A 21638-nucleotide genomic window follows, 5' to 3' on the forward strand; every position below is an offset into this window, starting at 1 on the left:
AAACCATTAGGAAGGGGAAGACCGACGATTTCATGGAAAGATACGGTGAAGAAAGAGCAGTAACGTTAGTCTAAATTAGGAGGATGCTCAAGACAAGAAGTAGTGGAGGGAGGGAGTATCGATCATTGTGTGAAAGTCAGCAACCCCTCGTAAGAGGGTAAATGCTGACTTTAATGTATGATGATGATGATGATGATGATGATGATGAAAGTTGATGTTAGCGTGTTATCATTTTGATCTAATGCTTACCGATTTGGCACAGGGAGCCAGTGAACGTGTTTGGACATTGACAGACGGGCCCGTTTGAACCATCGACGCAGTTTCCAGAATTTTGACAAGTAGTGACTGAACAACCTTGTAGTCCTAAAGAACAATATGTAATAGGGGAATGGATTTAAACGCTAGTTTGTTTCTTAACATCATATCTATCGGAATTATGATGTCGTGTAATCATGTAAGAAGAATCATTTTGGGTACAGACTCTCTACAACCTAATGATGAATCAGATTGAATAATAATACATTTGATGTCTTTTCGTATAATTGGTAGATTTCTCTGTAATACTGCAAATAAAGAACGAACAACCTTTGTCTTGATTCTCCTTTTGGATCAAAATGTTATAAAGGCCAACTTTATTAAATTCCCTTTTCCCCGTGATTCGTCACGAATACCCAGGTTTAAAAAAAACTTCGTAATAGTCACAGACACGTCATCCAAGTTTTAAGATGAAGGTTATACGCTGGCTTAATCAATTACCGAGTCCATCGGAAAGAATGTCAAGTATAAAAGTACCTGGCCGTTTAAATAATTATAACTACATATTTTATTAACCGTCAGGTCAAGAAAAATATTTTCATTATCATTATGTACTTACTTCGGCAGCTGTCATCCGTATCTCGTTGATAACCTTCATTACACTGGCAAGTATATGATCCTATGGTGTTTAGACAGAAGCTGTTTGGATCCCCACAAGGTGTACTCGTCCTACACTCATTTGTTTCTGCAAATATTGATAGAGAGTATTGTGATTACATCATACAATGCAACAAGTGTCGACACGTGAAAGCTAGCTGCCCCATTGCATATATTTACAAATACAAATGTATCCAACATCGATGGTAAGTGTGACCTGGTGAGCGTTTCACAAAACTTGTCATCAGTGACACATGACAGGTTTTGCTATAAGCTACTGAAATCCTTGCTTCTGATTGGTTATCAACAGATTTGTCACTGATATTTGTCATTTGTCATTTAAAAAAGCCTTTGTGAAACGCCACCCCCCCCCCCTGATTTCATGAAGGGGAGGGGGCAAAGGTAATTGTGGATGAAAATATTAGAGAATGTTATTTTTTTTTTAAAGGGATTGTGGGAGGTGTAGAATCATCTTCTTTTCTAGTTGCCCTTCCTTTCCCGCTTTCCCTTTTTTTTATCGATTTTCCTCTCTATTTTTCGATTCTTGTGATTAGATTGGGGACACATATTCCGCCGCACACCACTGTATCTACGCCAGTCCACTGTTCACCACTTGCTAGAACTTAAAGATGATGATTTCTTTAAGCTAGCACCATCTATGAAAGTATGACAGGGATTTTCAATTCCACCAAATCAATTCCCGCACACTTTCTGGCGATGACATTCTTAGACGGAAAACTTATTACAATACCTAGATCGGAAATGCTCTAAAATAGTTTGATTTCCATATTTATATAGACTTGTGTTTAGACATGAATATAAATGCAGTGTTGTCACTATGCTCCTCCCACATTCTGATCGTACTCGGATAGTCAGGTGTGTATATTGAATTACCTTGACACGTGGGGAACGTCCCGACTAGCATCCCGTCCATGCCACAGGAAAGAGAGGCATCTCCGACAACAGTGTATCCAGAATCACATTGGAAATTGCATCGTGCATTGAAGGTAATAGCTACTGGTCCGTTACACTGGTCACCAATGCTGTTAAGATTAGGGGTGACGGCAGGAACTATGCATCTTACAGCTAAAAGGGAAAAAATTACAGAGATATTTCATTTTTTATCACTGATACATTCTACATGCAATAAAGTATTTGACAAATGTATGTATCTACCAGACCATGACACCTCTGTATTGATAACAATAATTAATCCTGTTTATGATTATGGTACTCGCCTGATAGCAATGTGACTGTGACGATAAAGGAACACTGAGCTGTATTTCCGGGAGTGTCTATGGCAGTGTAGGTGACCTCAGTCTCCCCTGCAGGAAACATCGTGCCTGGCGCATGGCTGGAGGTTAAAGAGGAGATGCCCGAGTTGTCCATCTGAGTGGGTGGTGTCCATGTCACTGCTACGGTGGTGGCGCCTGGTAACAGGGTTCCTGAGGCACTGAACGGACAGCCACTTATGACAGGACGGGTCACATCTGAATAGTACAGAACATGTATTGCGTTCATTGTATTATATTCCTGACGTCCATGTGGTAACATTATTGGAAAATGTGGGTGTTTTCTTTATAAGAGCCCTGAAATGCTAATTCTTTAAGCAGCTCCTAGAAGCTATCACGGGTTAGGGTTAGAGCATTACTAAAGTGATTAAAGGACTCCACATTGCATCGACACCTCGTTCAATTATCAAAGATTCACATCGCGATGACTTGTTTGTTAGTTGATAGAGCTCTCTATATATTCTTGGAAGGAACTAGCAAGATTATCTACCTTGAACTTGTACATTAAATGAACAGGTAGCAACAGCTCCTCCGTCATCCTCGGCCATGTAGGTGACTGTCGTGATGCCATAGCTAAAGAGACTGCCAGGTTGAATGTTGGATATCAGCGTGGGTGTTCCAGTGTTGTCTGTAGCTGTTGGCGCGGTCCAAGAGACGGACACTTTGTCCGAATTCGGTAGAAGCGCTCCCAGGATGCGAGAAGGGCAGTTTGAGATTACCGGGGGTGGATTTATCACGCCTTACCAACAAAAAAGGAAAGAAAAATGAAACCTTGCGCTAATAACCAACATAATGATGTGATACTGAAACAACGAATTCATATACAATGTGATAATGTATAGTTCTGTGAGCACTTGCTGCACTTGTTCCTCAGAAAAGGACGAGTCCTCCCCAGGCTCCCCCGAAAAGGGCCGATGACATGTTCAGTCCTGTCTCTCCCAAGTTTTTCTGACCTTTAAACTCATCTTAGGTCGTTTCAAGACTTATACTCGTAATGATACTCCTGTTTTCATTTGCAAATACAAGAATGAAACTATTGACAGACTGTCGTTGAAGCTTAATATGCTACTTGTTTAATCTGGAAAACTCTGAAGATAATCTGGGATTTACCTGATGACGTTACAGTAACGATGAAACTACACTCCGCTGAATTGTCAGCAATATCTTCTGCCGTGTAGAGAACCTCCGTAGTGCCTTCACGAAATGGTGATCCTGGTATGTGAGTGGACATGAAAGTTGACATTCCAGAATTGTCCATTTGGGTCGGTTCAGCCCAGGATACCGGAACAGTGGAGCTACCAGGAGGAAGGACACCAGTGACACCAGCAGTAGGACAACCAAGGATGACAGGATTGTTCAAATCTGTACCGGGATGGGTAAAATAATAAACATAGTTCTTGATTCCTGTCACACTGAAGCTGAAAGTGTGTTCATCGTAGCTCTGATTTGTATATTATCTACTAAATATTTTACTATGTGCTTACGAAAGTTCAAGTGCACGCATGAAAGTACTGAAGACCACACTATGGTAAAACATAAGACGTGTAGTCATACTCCTTGTTGATTGATGTGTTTAATAGGTTTAGCCGATGACATTTGTGGTTAAGTGATGAAGGGAAATAAACGTTGTTCTCACGTACCCCCTATCTGGACAATAAAAGAGCACGTGTCTCCAACTCCTTGGGAATCTCTAGCTGTATACGTCACCGTAGTTGAACCAAATCCAAACATGTTGCCAGGTTCTCTATCTGACGTAACTATAGGTGTGCTTGCATCATCTGTTGCAGTGGGTGGCTCCCAAGTTACAGCTACCTCAGACGAAGTAGGTGGTAAGGTTGCGTCCACATCTGATGGGCAGTTCATAAGTTCAGGTCCTGGATTGATTTCTCCTATTTACATAAAGAAGAGATTCTTGATGAATTAACCAATTTGAAATATATAATTATCATGTACATCTACATACATATACACCATTGTTGCTTTAAAACTTACCTTATTAAAACTTTTTTTTTCTTAGAGGAAAAGGAACGAACCTGACCATAGAAACATTTAATAATTTTCACGGCTTATTTAATGTCATAGAGCTCTGAGAATAAAGATATCAATATACCTCAATGAATAAAGTGTTCGAGAATCATTTTCAGGGATACGAAAGAGTATTTCATTTGCGCTTATGCCTAGGTCAAATGACTAGGAAATGGCGGTCGTAGGCCCCCAAAATCGAGAGATACCTGCGGCGTCTGCAGAAGATCTGAGGTGGCCTCAGGGTCACCCAAGGGCGTATCCCTATCTTTACAGGATGTACGGGTGGTCGTGGGATTATAACGCGGAGTTATAACTTTTTTCATTTCTTAGTTCACCGTAGCAATTATACAATAAGACACACCGTAGTCATGTCGTAGAGCGGTTCCACGGCGACCGTACGTCGCGCGTACGGTGGTTTTGCTGCTACCTTGTGTCTGTCTTGGTATTTGTCAAAATCTGTAGGGCCGCCGCAGGGTCGCCCTATGGATACCGTGCGACATCACTTCAAATGCCGCACGGCAGCCGCAGGGCCCTGGGAACGATTTTTTCACCGGGGGTGCTGAGATATATATATATATATATATATACACGTATATATCCAAAGTAGGAAGCATTTGCAACTTTATAACCACAAATTAGTCGCATTTTCACACACTTCCTTGAGTAATATGATGTAAAATTGGTTTCTCCTACCCCCTCTAAGAGTAGGGATCTTTTGCAATTTGAGAACCACATTTGGCGCATTAATGTCCACCTGCACTTCCTGGAGAGAAAAAAAACGAGACCTTCTGATTAGTTAGAGGTTAGAGAAAAGTGATCTGTCACGTCTCGAGACGTTGCATATGCTTCGTTGCTGCACATTGCACAAAGACGGTGGTCTGGTCAGTGGCGGATCCAGGGGGCCGGGGCCCGGCCCCCCGCCCCTGGGGAAAAAAGAAGGAAAAAAAAAAAAAAAATAAAAAACAAAAAAAAAAGGGGGAAGTGTTACTTCCCCCCAAGCCACTGAACGAAATATCTGACGACGTAATTTTTCCAATTTCCGGGCCAAAAAGAAAATGTGGAGAGAAATTAGGGAAAGAAAAAAAAAAGAGAAAGAAGAAAGGTAGGGGAGATCAGTTGCGATTTTTCCGCCAACAGAGTGTAGATCGGGGGGGGGGGGGCACTGGCGTCTTGATCGGGAGGGGGTATATTTCTGATTCCATAACCGTTACGGTGGTTTACACATAATGCTGAAATGACATAATTTTCTGATATTTTTCCTCATTTTTTAGTAAATTATACATTTTTATGCGTTTGTTGTAAAATGACCAATTCCTAAATTTACAGCCAGGCAAGAAATATGCTTCTTGAGGTGCCTACATGTCAGGGCCCGCGGAACGGCGGGGATCGGGAGCTTCCACCTCCCCCCCCCCCCCCCCCCCTCACACTTTTTTGACAAAGTATATTAAAGAGAAATAGAAAGAAAAAGAGCAAGAAAGAAAGAATAATTAACTGCCAGTGTCACAACAATATAAGGTATTAAAAAATGCTCATCTGACGGATCCCTGGATTCTAATATATCGGTAATTTTATGCCTAAAACCCCTGAGCTTCTGGGGGCTCCGCCCGCTGGACCTCACGCCAATCAGTGTCCTGTCAGTGGCACAAATAAGGTATAAAAATATGTTCATCTGACCGTAATTAAATGCCTAAAACTCCCGAGCTTCCGGGGGCTCTGCCCCCTGGACTCAACCAAAGGCCCTAAGGCGGGCCCCCTGATACTCATTTGACCGTAATTTAGTGCCTAAAACCCTTGAGCTTCTGGGGGCTCCGCCCGCTGAACCCCACGCCAATTAGTGTCCTGCCAGTGGCACAAATAAGGTATTCTAATATGACGATAATTTAATGCCTAAAACCCCTGAGCTTCTTGGGGCTCCGCCCGCTGGGCCTCACGCCAATCAGTGTCCTGCCAGTGTCACAAATAAGGTATACAAATATGTTCATCTGACCGTAATCAAATGCCTAAAACCACTGAGATTCCGGGTTTTCCGCACCCTCGACCCCTAAGGCGGGCCCCTGTATTTTTTGTTGCTTTATTGCTTTAATCCCCTGAGTTTCCGGGAGCGGACAAGGTATCAAAATATGTTCATCTGACTGAAGACGCGTTCCCCCACCCCCCCCCCCCCTCCCCCCCCCAAAAAAAAAAAACATCGGCCAAAAAAAGAGAGGGGAGAAACAGGACGTAGGAAGAATAATGAGCAAAAAAACAACATTTTTTGAAATTCAGACAAGGATTAAGAGTCGAGAACGGTACAACGAATGGTCTTCTTTCTTTAATAATTTTAATAAAACGTCAAAGCTTCCGCGCTTCGCGCAAGAGGGCGGGGGGGCTGAATTCTGACAAGGATTAAGAGTCGAGAATGGTAATACGAATCGTCTTCTTTCTCTAATAATTTAATAAAATGTAAAAGCTTCTTTCTCTAATGATTTAATGAAACGTAAAAGCTTCCGCGCTTCGCGCAGGAAGGGGGGGCCAAATTCAGACAAGAATTAAGAGTCGAGAATGGTAATACGAATCGTCTTCTTTCTCTAATGATTTAATGAAACGTAAAAGCTTCCGCGCTCTGCGCGGGAGGGGGAAACTAAATTCAGACGAGGATTATTTTCGAGAACGGTACAACGAATCGTCTTCTTTGTCTAATAATTTAATGAAACGTCAAAGCTTCGGCGCTTTGCGGAGGAGGGAGGGGGAAATCGCCCCTCCCTGCACCCCCCCCCCCCCACTACGTCAATGCAGGTCACCATTACGTACCGATATTTGGGTCGCATAATTTCAAATTTGGGCCCCCCTAAGAAATCGTGGATCCGCGCCTGGTGTAGAGCTTCTCAAGCGTTGGGAGCCCCAAAGTTTGATGGTAAAACTTGACTCAAATTGTATCATAATGTGAAAGAGGATCTAATTTAAGACATATTTCTGCGAGGGTTTTCAAAACAAATGCGTTTAAAGTCGAATATTGATGAAAGAATACAAAACATTTCTGCGTACAACAGAAAACCCAAATTATTGTTCTGCTTCTAATGAAGCTAACTTAATATCAGGTTGGACTTCCCCTCCCTGTATTCAATAATGAGCAGAAAAGTGTAATCTATTCCTTTTTCCATTAGACCATTTTTCTTCAACATGTCTCAGCAACAATTTTTTTTTTATTCTCTCAGCAAAATAAACCAACATTTCAAATATATACAGGGCGTCTATAGGTTTTTTTTTTGTTAACAAAACTTTAAAAAGTTACGCAAAACGTTGTTTGAATATAAAGCTAAAATCTGACCGAACGTTGCCTGCCCCCAGATATCGATTTGCACAATCATGGATTGTATGTACTAATTCCAATCATGTTTTCACTCCATCGGATTGATTATACTCCTTAGCATATAAAACATGCTACAATCAACACACCGTTTGGAATAGTAGAATTGTAAGCAGGTAAACTTAGGTTCTTGATTAGTGCACGACAATCAAACCTTTCTGATTATCATGATAATTAAAACACCATATGGAATAGAATCGTAAACAGATAACCTTAGGTTGACAATCAAACCTTTCTGATTATCATAATAATTAAAACACCATATGGAATAGAATCGTAAACAGGTAACCTTAGTTTCTTGATTATGTGCATAACGATACAAACTTCATGATTAAAATATTACTACAAACACCTATTTTACAATCTTTTTAGGTGCTCTTCAAAAAAAAAGATTAGAGATAAATGAGGTAAAAGTAATTATAGTTACATTATATGTACAGGTTAATGCACGGAGAAAGTTCAAGTCCATTGAATTAAAAGAGTGTATAAGCAGGCTAAGGTAATGAGAGTCTTATGGAAAGCATATTATCTAGGAACTCTAAAATGCAAAGACTCTCCGGAGTCATACATTTTGCACGATAGAAATTTTAGTTATTTTGTGGAAAATTGTTGGACACCAGTGGTGGATCCAGGAAGGGGGGGGGGGGGCCTGAGCGAATTATCGGCCGGCACGATTTTCAATTTGCGGGAGCAAAAAAAAAAAAATTAGTGCTCACTAACCCCCCCCCCCCCCAACCCCCCACCCCCTCCCCCACTATGCAAATTATCGGCCGGCTGTTTCGCCGCTAAACATTTTCTCATGAATTGGGCCCCCTCCCCTGCCGCCGGCTGGATCCGCCCCTGGGCCTGGTACTTCACCAGTAGTACTTGCAAAAATTAAATCGAGTGTATAAACTGTGTTGTTATCAGAGGCGTCGATCGCTATACCTTTTTCAGTGGGGGGGGGGGGGGGGTGTGGAGACCACCGATTACCGACAAAACGAGCCACCAATTACCGACAAGTATATTAATTCCAATGTCCCAATGTCTACAAATTTAACGCTATTAACCCGGGGCCAGGAACTAAGTTATTTTTCAGTTTTTCCGTCACCCGCGCATAGCGCGGAAGCTTTGACACTTCATTAAATTATTAGAGAAAGAAGACGATTCGTTGTACCGTTCCCGACGCTTAATTCTTGTGTCGCCCCTCCCGTGCAAAGCGCAGAAGTTATGACGTTTCATTGAATTATTAGAGAAAGAAGACGATTCTTTGTACTGTTTTCGGCTCGGCTTAATCCTTGTCTAAATTCAGTCTCTCCACTCCCGCGCGAAGCGCGGAAGCTTTCAAGTTTTAAAAATAATTTTGTTGTACCGTTCTTGACTCTATATCCTAGTCTAAATTCAGTTCCCCCCCCCCCCCTCTCCCGCGCGAAGCGCGGAAGCTTTCGCGTTTCATTAAATCATTAGAGACAGAAGATGATTCGTGGTATCGTTCTCGACTCTAAATTCAGTGTCCCCCTGAGCCCCCTCCCGCGCGAAGCGCGAAAGCTGTCACGTTTCATAAATAATTTCGTTGTAGTACAGTTTTCTACTCTGAATCCTTGTCTGAAATCATTTCGCCTATCCCACGCGAAGCTTTCACGTTTCATTAAATTATTAGAGAAAGAAGACGATTCGTTGTATCGTTCTCTACTCTTAATTCAAGTCCGAATGCAGCCCCCCCCCCCCCCTTCCCGCGCGAAGCACGGAAGCTTATTAGAGAAATTATTAGAGAAAGAACAAGATTCTTTGTACTGTTTTCGACTTTGAATTTTCAGTTTCCCCCCTCCCGCACGAAGCGCGGAAGCTTTCACGTTTCATTAAATTATTAGAGAAAGAAGACGGTCCGTTGTATTGTGTCCTTGTCTGAATTCAGTTTCCAGCAATCTGGTTTCTATTGTCAACACAAAAAAATTGCAATCATCACTGTATACATAGATTGGCATATTGCAAGCTTTGCATGGCTCCAGACCCATGTACTATTAGCTGTCACCACGCACGTGTGTCGCGGGTATGTTATAGGATTTTGTCAGTAAATAATAATAATAAAAAGCATAATTTGTGGCTGTCGGCTTTGTGACAATTTCGTAAACGAAGCATAATGATGTAGTCTACATTAAATATATCATACAAAAAAAAATTGCAGGGGTGCTATGCACCCCCTGCAAAATTTCCGGGGGTGCTGCAGCACCCCCAGCACCCCCGCTTCCCAGGGCCATGGGCAGCCGCAGGTTTCCTGTCGCCATAAATTCAAAATACGCCGTGCCGCTCGCTAACAAATATGACTGGTACCGTATGTGACCGTGGGAATGCGGCGGCGGCCCTATATGTGCTAGTTTGCAGTAGATATTTTAGACCCCACGGCCGCCGCGGCAAATGTGACCTAGGCATCAATGAACACAACATTCCTAACAAACGTTGATGTTACACCAGAGACATGTATATACAATTTCTTGAAGGTTATTGATAGTAGAACATAATAAAATAACAGTAATGCCTAGGTCAAATTTGCTCTACGGCTAGGACACGGCGCGGCGGCCGTACGCCCCCGAAATCGAGAGTTATTTGCGGGGGCCGCAGAGGGTCACCCTAGGGCGTATCCCTATCTTAACATGCCGTACGGGTCGCCGTGCGATTATAACGCGGAATTATAACTGTTTTATTTCTAGGATTGCCGTATCGATTAGACATGCCGCGGCGCGGCGGCAAATGTGACCTACGCATAGGGTACCTTGAACATGATCGCAAAGACCATTGGAGAAGTCAACTCGAGGGCAATTTCAATACCCTATTGTATATCCCGTAGAAAGTATGATTACGTATTACATCTTTGCAATGATCTCATATCTCAATATATGATAAACAAGGCTATTGAAATAGCCTTCGGTAATTTTGGTAATGTCTTTGTGATCGTATTCATGGAATTCTACGTGGTAATAAATGTCGTCTATGATACACATGACAAGAGAGTTGTATCAGACAAGTTAAAATAAAAATTACAACTTATGGGTAGAATGGTTGATGTTGCACTTTTTACTGTTGTGTTTTTTCAATGCTCATTTCAGCCGTTTTACTTAAGTGATTATAACCGTATGAAACGACTGGACATACCTGTCGACATAGTCACGTTAACAAGGAAACGACATGAAGCTGTATTTCCTGCTGTATCTCTGGCTGTATACACGACTTGAAATGACCCGACGGGAAAGACATCACCCGGAGAACTTTCTGACGTCAGGGTTACCATTTCTGAGTTATCTTCAGCTTTCGGTGAGATCCAGTAAGCACTTACATTCGTACTTCCCTGTGGAACCACTGCGGTAGCGCCGGCAGGACACTCACTGATTATTGGGTCGAACATGTCTTTAGAAAAGAGAGAGTTTTGAGAAATACATATAAATGAACTAGCAGTTTTAAATGAATATAAATGTTGAAATCGAAATCGAAATCAAAACTAAATTTCAAATCTATTTCCTTCCCTTTACCGGTACAATATTGGAGCATAATTATATTATCAGTGCAGTGAATATTTTAGAAAATAGGAGGCGAGAAGCAATTTCAACATTCAAGAATTGTATTAAATATAACCATGTTGTCCTTGCCTCATTCCATTAGATACAAAGAATCAAGAATATGCTTCCGAAGTTTTAAAAAAAAAAACTAAGCCAAGAAGGCAAAAATACAAGAAGTAACATACTGCAACAATAAAGTGATGTATATTATCCCTTCATCACCACCTCAACCATCCATATCACCACCTTCATCCGCACCACCATCCCCATCGCCAATTCATCCACCAATTCTACCACCACCACCATCACCACCACCGTTACCACCGCCATCACCACCACCATCACCATGAACTTTAATATACCTGTGATTATGACTTCGAAGGAGCACGAGTCCATGAGTCCACCTGAATCAATGGCTTCATATAGGACACTTATGAGGCCAACCCCAAACAGATCTCCTGGTTGATGATTAGAATTGACCGTTGCCGTACCGGTCCCAGCCGTTACCATCGGTACCGTCCAGGACACAGCTACCTGTGACGAGCTTGATGGTAGAGTTCCAGAAACACTGGACGGACAGCTATCAAACATTGGTCCTGGTGTGCCGCCTGCTAACAATTGGAAATTAAATGTAACTTAAAATACAGCCCTTGAATTATACCATCATTATAATGATTATTCAATGGCTATAGATATAAAGCCAAAAGCAACAAAAAAAGAAATAAAGAAAATGGAGTTCTATTAATTTTGGACGTATTTAAAATGACAATGACGTTAAACAACGTTGATTTTTGTCATTGATTGGACAAAGTCAATTTCATTTTCATAGTATGTAGGTATTATGGCAAGAGGACAAGGATATCATCTGATCAGCAATTGCCATGAGGAAATGTACGAGATATATTATTCTTATTAAAAGTTTATATGTTCAGAATTTCTTGACAACCTATGTCATAATCGTTTGATCATAATACCTAAATTTCATTATTTATTTATCAAAACATGTTTTATTATAAATAATGTCCAGGAGTCTTTCGGGTAAATTCTGTGTTAACGCACCTGACGCCTGTGTGACGTTAACCTGAAAGGAACACAGGGCAGAATTTCCTGCCTGGTCAGTTGCGGTGTAGACAACTTCAAAGATCCCTACGCGGAACTGGTCATTGGGTTGTCGTGTGGGCGTGAAAGTGTACATTCCAGAGTTGTCATCAGCAGTTGGCATGGTCCAGGTGACAGAGACCTCGGTGCTTCCCTGTGGAACTTCACCAGTAACTTGCATTGGACATCCATTTATCATCGGGTCAGTGACATCTATCAAAATATAACAAATTGAACACAGTTTGTCTTTCTTCGTTTTGTGTTCATACCTCATCTAAGCGCGCATTGAATATCACCATAATTGTCTTCCACCTTAAAGCCAAGTTGTGGTCTGTTGTTTTTTGTTGTTGTTTTAGGATATTCTGCCAGGTTTGAAATTCATGTGGGGTAATATAAATGGATTTCATATACCTGCTACAACTACCAGGAACGAACAGCTGATGGTAAAACTGTCAGAATCCGTGGCTGTGTAGGTAACTTCTCTTTCACCATAGCGGAACAGGCTGTCTGGTTGTACATCAGAAATGAGTGTGGTTTCTCCAACGCCACCTGCTACTGTAGGAGGTACCCATGTCACCTGCACCTGGTCTGATAACATCGGTAGGGTTCCATTCGCACCAAGTGGACAGTCAACAAGACGGATGGGATCGTCTGATTAACGAGAATGAAGTATCAAGTTTATTTGTCTTCCAGAAATCATATATGTAACAAAATATAATTGAGTATAATCATAACAGTTCAACATAGAATAAAGAAAGACAAGGAGCCAAGGTGACTATCATATTACCACGAGGAGTTATGCACGGCCACAAACAAGGTAAAGACAAAGAGAGGGATGCACAAAGTTTTTATTTGGTGGTGGGGGGGGGGGTCAAATCTCTTTTGTAAAACAAATATTGTTATAATTTTCCGTACACAATTTGTTTTGAAGGCTTGCATAGTCTGCTGATGTGTTTAATGGCTCATTGATTCCACGTGATATCACATACTAGTCTTAATGTATACATTTTGACAATATAAGATTGCTACTTAGTGGGGGAAAAACATTGCAATACTGTTCCAATCCCACTGTGGAAACTGCAATAAATATTCATTTGACCGTACTGATAGATTATAGATATTTACATGATTAGGTGTTGATTAAGAGGACGCTTGTCTATCTACCCCTTGTAAATGACTGTATCAAGTGTTCCTGTAGCGATCGAGGAACTAAACACATCTCAGTAGAATTTGTAACTTGAATCTTAAAAATAATCATTGGAGTTTTCCTTTGATGGATACTTCATAATAGTAAGTACGCCGTTGTTCTATAGCTGCTATCACATTGTGATATCACGTCCCTATGCGCGACGGTAAAGGACTATGGATACCGTAGCGCTTATTGAATTCACGGAATGAATCCTACCAGTTATCCACGTAATACATCTGGGTAGAGAGGGGCACATGGAGATAAATATGTTGCCAAAGAATGTTAGTGCTGCAGCAGGGACTCGAATCATGTACCTAGTGGTTCACGGTCCGATAACTAATCCACTAGACAACTTCACCTACCCAACCACATGTCAATATGATAACCCTACCTGGAAACGCTCTGACAACGACCGTGAAATTGCATGTTGCATTATTCCCAGCCGCATCTGTAGCAGTGTACACAACGTCAGTAGGTCCGATAGGGAAAGTGTCTCCTGAGGAATGACTGGAACTGACAGTCACCATTGCAGAGTTGTCTTCGGCTGTTGGTGGATCCCAGAAAGCCCGGCCCATTGAGCTCCCTTGTGGGGCTACAAGGCTGTCTACTACTGGGCAATCAGTCAGATCTGGTTCAGTGTTATCTGTGCAAACAATGCAAACAAAGTACATTCATATCTGTTTCCTCCAAAGACTAGTAGGTCCTCGCCCTCTGCATGATATGCCACTGACTACAAAGGATGTAATTCTATGATGCGAGCTTTTTGTATAGTTTTGCATTTGCACTCTCGGCAATTATGCTTTATGTCAAGACGACGAGTGTAGTTGTGTGTCGGTCTATATAATCCACCTCGAATGGTCTAATTGGATTAGAAGAGGTCCTTGATGCGATGTATTGTTTTCAGAGAAATCATACGACTATTTCCGCTTAGCTTTTAATCTGATCTGTTGATCAAATGTGATGAATTATGATATGATGAATTATAACGTACCTCCAACTACCACAGTGAAATTACACGTATCTGTAAGGTTCTCGGAATCTGTAGCGGTGTAGGTGACGATTGTTGATCCAAACCCGAACATGCTGCCTGGCTCATGGGTTGTAGACAACACTGGGGTATCATTGTCATCAGTGGCATTGGGTGGTGTCCAAGTTGCAGTCACATTAGACGAGGTAGAGGTCAGGGTTACTGGCACGTCCATAGGGCAATCTGACAAGACTGGGGGCTGGTTGGTAGAATCTTGAGGTCAACGGATATGGAATAAGACTTAACAGCGTGACGATAAGAAACGAGAAATATTACATTACTCCATGATTACGATAATATCACGGATACGTTTTCATGACAGTAAGTTATAAAATGCAGCACATTGTAGAACGACTGGGGAAGATTATATCCATTATTAAGGCACGATAGGGGTTATTCTCCATGACCATTTCCACAAAATGACACTTTGTAGAACTTGCCTATAATCAATCGACGATTCATTTCTTCACATTCGTAATTAATTTGTATTCATCAACCCCTTTATATCAATTAATCAAGAGTGAGTGCGGTTTCCAGCATTAGGAATTTTGTATCTATCCATGATTTTGTGCTCTTCAGTGACATGGTTGAATACATTTTTATAAATTATGCAAATGATATCCAAATAAAATTCATACTTGAAACTAGGAGAGATGATAAATGATAGCTTCAGATGTGATGTGATCAAAAATGAAAGAGTATGCCTTGAGTGTGCGTGTGTGTGTGTGTGTGTGTGTGTGTGTGTGGTTGTTATTTTACCTGACTACTAAGAAAGCATAAATGCAAATTAGTAAGCAACCGGAGGACCGACTGCTTTAGGTCTTCTCCGAGGGACCTAAGTTAGGACACGCATTCTTCAGCCTTTTACATTAGTTGGTGAATCGAGTTCTACCCACCTGGCGCAACTGAGACATTGAAGATACATGTCACCATATTCCCGGCTGCATCTACTGCAGTATAAGTAACTGTTGTCTCTCCGAGAGGAAATGAATCACCAGGGTTGTGAGTCGACATCAAAGTGGACAATCCAGAGTTGTCACCGGTCATTGGCATTGGCCAGAATACCTGAACCATACTGTCTTCTGGCATAAGCAAGCCTAGTGCGGTACTAGGGCACATGCTGATTACCGGAAGTGTTGTATCTTAGCAGTGGAGACAAATATATACATATCATGATTATCCTTGTTACCGCATAGGAATTTGTATTAGATTTCAATCACCATGTCATCACTAATAAGACTAACATATGGTTGTAAATATATTTAATACATGTATTTTTAACACACAACTGTAAAAAGGAGGTGTTGATGTACAAGCATTCCGTTTCAACTACTTGTACCTTGAATAGGTATTGTTCAACAGATTGTATTACTAATCAACGAAACTCTGTCAGTATTAATAAGATAGGATTAATCTCTCAAAAGAGTGAGAATGACTGTGATTCGCCAATGCTTGGTCAAATATCAATACAAAAAACACACATATTTTCGCATGATTAGTGACAGTCGGCTGTGCAAAGTCGACATAGAATAATGCGTCAAAGTGGTCACTCCAAATCGACTTTAGCACAAGCTGACTCAAGAATTAAGCCAGATGACGAATTGATTCGTTTCTCACTGTCGAAGAGATCCTGTTCCTTGTGTCAAATGTGCCATACCTGTCACGTTAACGACGAACGAACAGTTGACAGAGAGACCCTCACTATCCATTGCTGTGTACGTCACAATGGTCAGACCATACTCAAACATACTGCCAGGCTGATTGGTGGAAGACACTTGTGGCGTCCCAGTGTCATCCACTCCTGTAGGTGGTGTCCAAGACACAGAAACGAATGACGATGTATCTGGTAGTACTTGGGATGTATCGTTTGGGCAGTTGTTTAGGACGGGAGGCTGATTCGCGGTACCTTTGATATGAATAGCACAACAAAAATGGACGTTCATATACACATGTCATTCTAAAATCAGTACTGATAGGAATGCTGCTACTTTGAAAATTATACTAGTAGTTGAACAGTAATCATTCACTAAAAGGTTTTAGGCTAACAGAAAGTAGATTCTTCAAATTAATAAAACCGTGAATCTATGTCGTTGAAGAATACCCCTAAAGCTTTATTCATCTGCAAACGTTCCAGGATACACTCAATACTCAAAAGGAAAGAGAAATCGATTGCCAATATGAGCATTATGGGTTAGCTATATTGTATTTGGTATATTGTATCTTCAGATATTCCCTAAAATTCTTTGGTGTGATTCAGTACATACCTGTAGCAGTACTCACACTGCCGACATTGGTCCTTTCTGATCCATTGGCGGCCACAACAGAAAATGTATACAATGTCTGTGGTTGAAGGTTCGAAACTAAAGCCATCGACTGACTCGTCGGAATAGACATAACCTCTGCAGTCGTCGTATCCTGACTGATGTATGATATCTCGTAAGATGTTGCCGTGGGAACGGCAGTCCATGTCAGTTCAACCGAGTCAGATGTAACCGTGGTAGAAGAAATCCCATCAAGTAGATCTGGAAGTAATGGGGAAAAACAATGTGGCACTGTCATTTTTTCAGCTCCAAGATGTGTGCGATATTGCGTGTGTATTCACATAAAGATATCTGACAATGGAAACCTTCCACTATGTTTCGTATTGTCATTAACCTTCATTTACCACCGATGGCGATTGGCATGATCACATGCTTACCACGAGTGCTCATCGGCACACACTGTAGGAACCAATTAGCAAAAGGATTGTACTGTGAATTACAAGTGCCTCGAAAATAAATAACTTATAATAATAATTTCTGATCATACGTGAGCTACATGAGAACCCTTTGATCATATTTATGTAGTTGGTTTATACAGAAAATTTAGAAATTGTTCTGAATCCAGTAGTTGAAATACCTCCTTAGAACAAAATATGAAACAGGGACACTACTTAATATGCTATCCTACCCCCCCCCCCCCAAAAAAAAAAAAGATTTTATTGAATATAATGGCACCCCTCGTTATTTCTTTGCGCTACCCTAATGCCTTCTTCTTGTCAACACGCTGTTTAATTGACTTTCAGCAAGGACATTTTCCACTATTAACATCTAGTTGATTTCGTCTTCGCGTTGGTCATGTTGGTAAGTATAAACGTTAACAGTTCGCTATGCTCTTGATATATTTCCTATTGTTCAACCCAGTGCTTCATATACGTACTTGTTCTACGGGTTTCCGAAGACACTACCATAACCTCTGACACAGCAATCATCGTGTACACTGTGTCAGGTTGGAGTTCTGTGAATACCAACGATATGTTGCCAGGTTCGATCGTCCTTTCATGTTCCTCCAAACCATCCTCACTAAACAGTTTGACTTGAGTCATTGCTGAAGGGGGATTCCCGGACACCTCTAATTCCTGGGCGGTAATAGCTCGTATGTTCATACCGGCTTGTGTACCTGTGTGTTTAGATATATACTAATGTAATGGTGAAGCCGTCATCTAATGTCACGTAGTTTTTATAAACATACAATTATAAATTCATCGTATTTTGATCGGCTAGTGACAAGCAATGATACAATGAAAATGAGTACATTACTCTTGTAGACTTACTCTGATAAACACTGTGCGGATTTTATTGACAAAACAAGTTAACCCATTTCCTACTGGAACCGGGTGGCTCCTGTATTAAGCCTATGTGAATGTGAGAATCCAGTAGTCAACGGGTTAAACCCATCCATGAACAAGTTTAGCAATATCATGTAATGTATACGTACATGTGCAGTTATCATTTTACCTGCTGGAGAGCGTTTAATTTCAACAATGTTTCCTTAGAAAGAACAAATATGCTCTTCGGAGTGACTCCATTGAACTTAAATCAAGTCATGATTAAATTTACGATAATCCTGAACTATGCCACACAAAAACGAGGTTCTATTGTTTTCATCACAAGATCAACAGTTATCTACTAGTACATATTACTACATCACTGTCAATACGAAAACATACCACCCTGTGATAAATAATTATAGATTCTTCGATCGTTCTATTTGCGATTACCTAGGGGAATTTCCAAGAGATCAGAGGAACCACTTAGCGTTGGTCCGATACCGGTAAAGAATTCAAATATATACTGAGCTCCTGACATCAGTCCTCCCAGACCGTAACTCTTTCTTGGTGGCAGAAAACGTATTTCATCGGCTGCAGATACAGAACTGTTGCTCCTCAAAATGTAGTCGATGAAGAAATTGTCAGGAAGAGAGGGAGGATCCCATCGAAAGAAGTATGAGGAGTCACTGAGTTCATACACAGTGACATTTTCTACCCGCTTCGGTCCTGTGGACAACATACACATATTTAATTCATTCTTCCGTCATATTATGGATAATGCAGATGCTTTTATGTCATCACTATTTTTGTTTTTGTTTTTGAAGTGCACCATGAACATTTGGTCTCAAGTGTATTTGGTGCCTTACAAAGTTCATATATTATTAATAGTAATAGCAGTAGTATAATTGTTATTATCATCATCATCATCACCATCGTAAGTATTCATATGTGAGTCGTCGGGTTCAATTTATTAATTCGGTTCTGTCCTGTAGGATAGTGATATCTCTGAAAATGAAAGCTTCGCGGCAATTGTATAAAAACGACGAAAATAATAATAGTTGCATTTTGAATATCCCCTTTCCCACTGGATGCAAAGCGCTTCGTATCAAAGGAGCTAAACTTTGTTTGGTCTGTGTGATCTATGTTGTCTATTCAATTGTTGTTATCCATATTAAAGCCCCTCACAAAGTGTTGGGACTCTCAAATATTTGATAGCAAAAATTCACTTAAGTTGAATAAAGATGTGAAAAGATGATGTCATTTAACACAAGCTTCTGCAAAGATTTTCAAAGTATATTCATTTTAAGGCCAATATTTGATGAAAGAATACACAATTTTAGTTTTTCTGTTGTACCAGAAAACCCAGGTACTTTTATTCTTTCATCAATATTCGTCTTCAAATACATTCATTTAAAAGATCCTTGCAGATGTGAGCGCTTAATGACATCCTCATTCACATCATTATTTAAGTGAAAGTTTGCCATCAAATTTTGAGGCTCCCAACCCTTTAAGAGGGGCTTATAAAGGAAACACGCTATCGATTTGGTTTTTGGATCAGGTGGATGCCACAGTGAAACATATTTTTATCCAATGCATATTCCTGACCAACATAAATGAATGTCTTGCTTACTCGTGACAACGTTCAATGCAGCAAAGTCGACGGGAGTACTGATGAAAGAATCTATATCTATCATGTACTGTGTCCCTGGTGTGAGTTGCTCGAAACGCTGAATGATTATCGGTGATGGCGCAAAGCTTCTTGTGGGAAGAACTATACCATCGGCATCTGACAGAATAATGGTGTAGGCGCTGATTCCCATGTTAACATCGTTGGTCCAAGTCAGCTCGAAGAAGTCGGTACCAAGGTCGCTGACGGTGACAGTTGAGTTTTCTGTGACAGGGTTAAACCGCTTGAAATCATTCTATTCGTTTTCATTGAATCTTTTCAGTGCACGTGTGTGTGCCTTCTGTTCTGACTTATTCAGATTTTCAACTTGCAAAGTGTAAATAATCATCTAAATTTTCTTTCACTTTTAGAATGACTTACTTTGTAAAGCAAAGTTAATGAAGATGAATGTATTGACTCAGTGTAAAGCCAGTCATTTCTAATTGCATACCAGGCAGAGTACCGAACATATTATCTATTTTGTTTTTACATTATGTGAACGTCATATTACGTTGTAATCATTCACAAACGATTTGCAAATTCAAATTTGAGATCGGATTCTACCTACCCCCACTCACGACTACCGTAAACGAGCATGTGCCAATGTTTCCTGAAGGATCCTCGAAGGTGGCGGTCACGATAGTTGTGCCGAGTGTAAAGTTGCTGCCAGACGCTGAGCTAACGCCGACAAGACTTGTCATCCCTGAGTTGTCGGTAGCTTCTGGGGGAGTGAATGTAACCGCTGCGTAGCTGGCACCAGATTGTGCGATGGCGGTAACGTTCTCTGGACAAGTAGCCTCTGGTGGTGTCATGTCAACTGAATAATTGAGTTTGGTAAGGTATGGGAAAGTGATACTTCACAATGAAACGAGGAACGCTTCAAGCAAAAAATAAACAGTGTACTTGTATCATATAATGCATGAGCGTAGGACCCCCATACATATTTCATTTGGATTATGTCCACTACTTTATCATTTTTATTGAACTCATGGAGAAAATAATTCCACTAGACTATAAGACAAACGACCCACGAAATAGGGTGTAATTTACAAGTTCCTCGAAAAATTTCAGATAAAACCTGCAGGTTTACTTGTTAAAGCAGCACACTTCTATAATCGATGATTGATTTTTAAATCTTCGATGGAATTTGTTATCCCTTGAACTGCTTTCTTCACCTTCTGTGACGTTGATAAGAAAGAAACATGAAGCCCGATTCCCTGCCGCATCAGTAAAGATGAATATTACAGGTGTAGAACCCACTGGAAACAGAGACCCAGAGACAGGACTGTGGGTCACAAGTGTAGCGTTTCCTGAATTGTCGGTAGCTGTGACAAGTTCGAAGGTCACCCTCTTTCCAGAGACTCCTGACTCGACTGTCTCTACCAGATCATCAGAACAAGAAGGTGTCGGCGGGGTTTCATCAACTATATGAACAAGAAAAGTAGTGTGATATGTCACATTTGATAACGGCAAGTTGATTCAAGTAAGTACATGTTCATCCTTTAGTCCCACCAGGTAGAGAGCCGACGATACTAACAAATTGTCGGTGTCGAGACAACTTTGAAGACTGACATGTTGGTCTTTGGTCTGTCGATCTCTTTGGCTATCAGAGAACCCTCAGAAAAGTTTCAGACAGCCCGTAAGTCCAGTTATGTCGACCTTATGTGTTGCTGTTTGTCTCGTGGGATGTATCCCATTCAATTCACTTTAAAACCCAAGAGTTCAAAATAACCTGACTGATCAGTGTATAGTGGAAAACAACTTTCTTTCTTGTTTTGGTCTGGTAACGCGATTTATTGATAATTCAAAATATTTTACACAAAAACTTTGAAATATTAATGCTTTCCTTTTTCATTAACATTGTATCCACCATGTAGTTGTTTTACGCGAGACAAAGATATACTTGTTCTGGAAATAGTTGACAGTATGAGATAAAAATGTTAAGGTCGGTTCATATCGAAAGT

At 40.8% G+C, this 21638-nt stretch overlaps 1 protein-coding gene across 1 annotated transcript in view; it reads right to left on the reverse strand.

Moving 5' to 3' along the window:
* Positions 1 to 21638, reverse strand: part of LOC105442568 — a 46627-nt gene that overhangs the window by 14114 nt on the left and 10875 nt on the right. The window contains exons 14-34 of the mRNA XM_030984953.1: positions 20850 to 21098; positions 20243 to 20491; positions 19639 to 19899; positions 18459 to 18734; positions 17618 to 17857; positions 16684 to 16941; positions 16077 to 16325; positions 15316 to 15561; positions 14384 to 14632; positions 13784 to 14035; positions 12615 to 12854; positions 12165 to 12416; positions 11468 to 11713; positions 10705 to 10956; positions 3845 to 4093; positions 3315 to 3566; positions 2695 to 2943; positions 2151 to 2402; positions 1807 to 1998; positions 875 to 1000; positions 250 to 363 (exon numbers count right to left, since the gene is read on the reverse strand). Of these exons, the coding sequence (XP_030840813.1) occupies positions 250 to 363; positions 875 to 1000; positions 1807 to 1998; positions 2151 to 2402; positions 2695 to 2943; positions 3315 to 3566; positions 3845 to 4093; positions 10705 to 10956; positions 11468 to 11713; positions 12165 to 12416; positions 12615 to 12854; positions 13784 to 14035; positions 14384 to 14632; positions 15316 to 15561; positions 16077 to 16325; positions 16684 to 16941; positions 17618 to 17857; positions 18459 to 18734; positions 19639 to 19899; positions 20243 to 20491; positions 20850 to 21098 (4953 nt within the window). The remainder of the gene's footprint in view (positions 1 to 249; positions 364 to 874; positions 1001 to 1806; positions 1999 to 2150; positions 2403 to 2694; positions 2944 to 3314; positions 3567 to 3844; positions 4094 to 10704; positions 10957 to 11467; positions 11714 to 12164; positions 12417 to 12614; positions 12855 to 13783; positions 14036 to 14383; positions 14633 to 15315; positions 15562 to 16076; positions 16326 to 16683; positions 16942 to 17617; positions 17858 to 18458; positions 18735 to 19638; positions 19900 to 20242; positions 20492 to 20849; positions 21099 to 21638) is intronic.

The sequence above is a fragment of the Strongylocentrotus purpuratus genome, unplaced genomic scaffold, assembly GCF_000002235.5.
Source record: "Strongylocentrotus purpuratus isolate Spur 01 unplaced genomic scaffold, Spur_5.0 spur5_scaffold_14, whole genome shotgun sequence".
Classification (NCBI taxonomy): domain Eukaryota; kingdom Metazoa; phylum Echinodermata; class Echinoidea; order Camarodonta; family Strongylocentrotidae; genus Strongylocentrotus; species Strongylocentrotus purpuratus.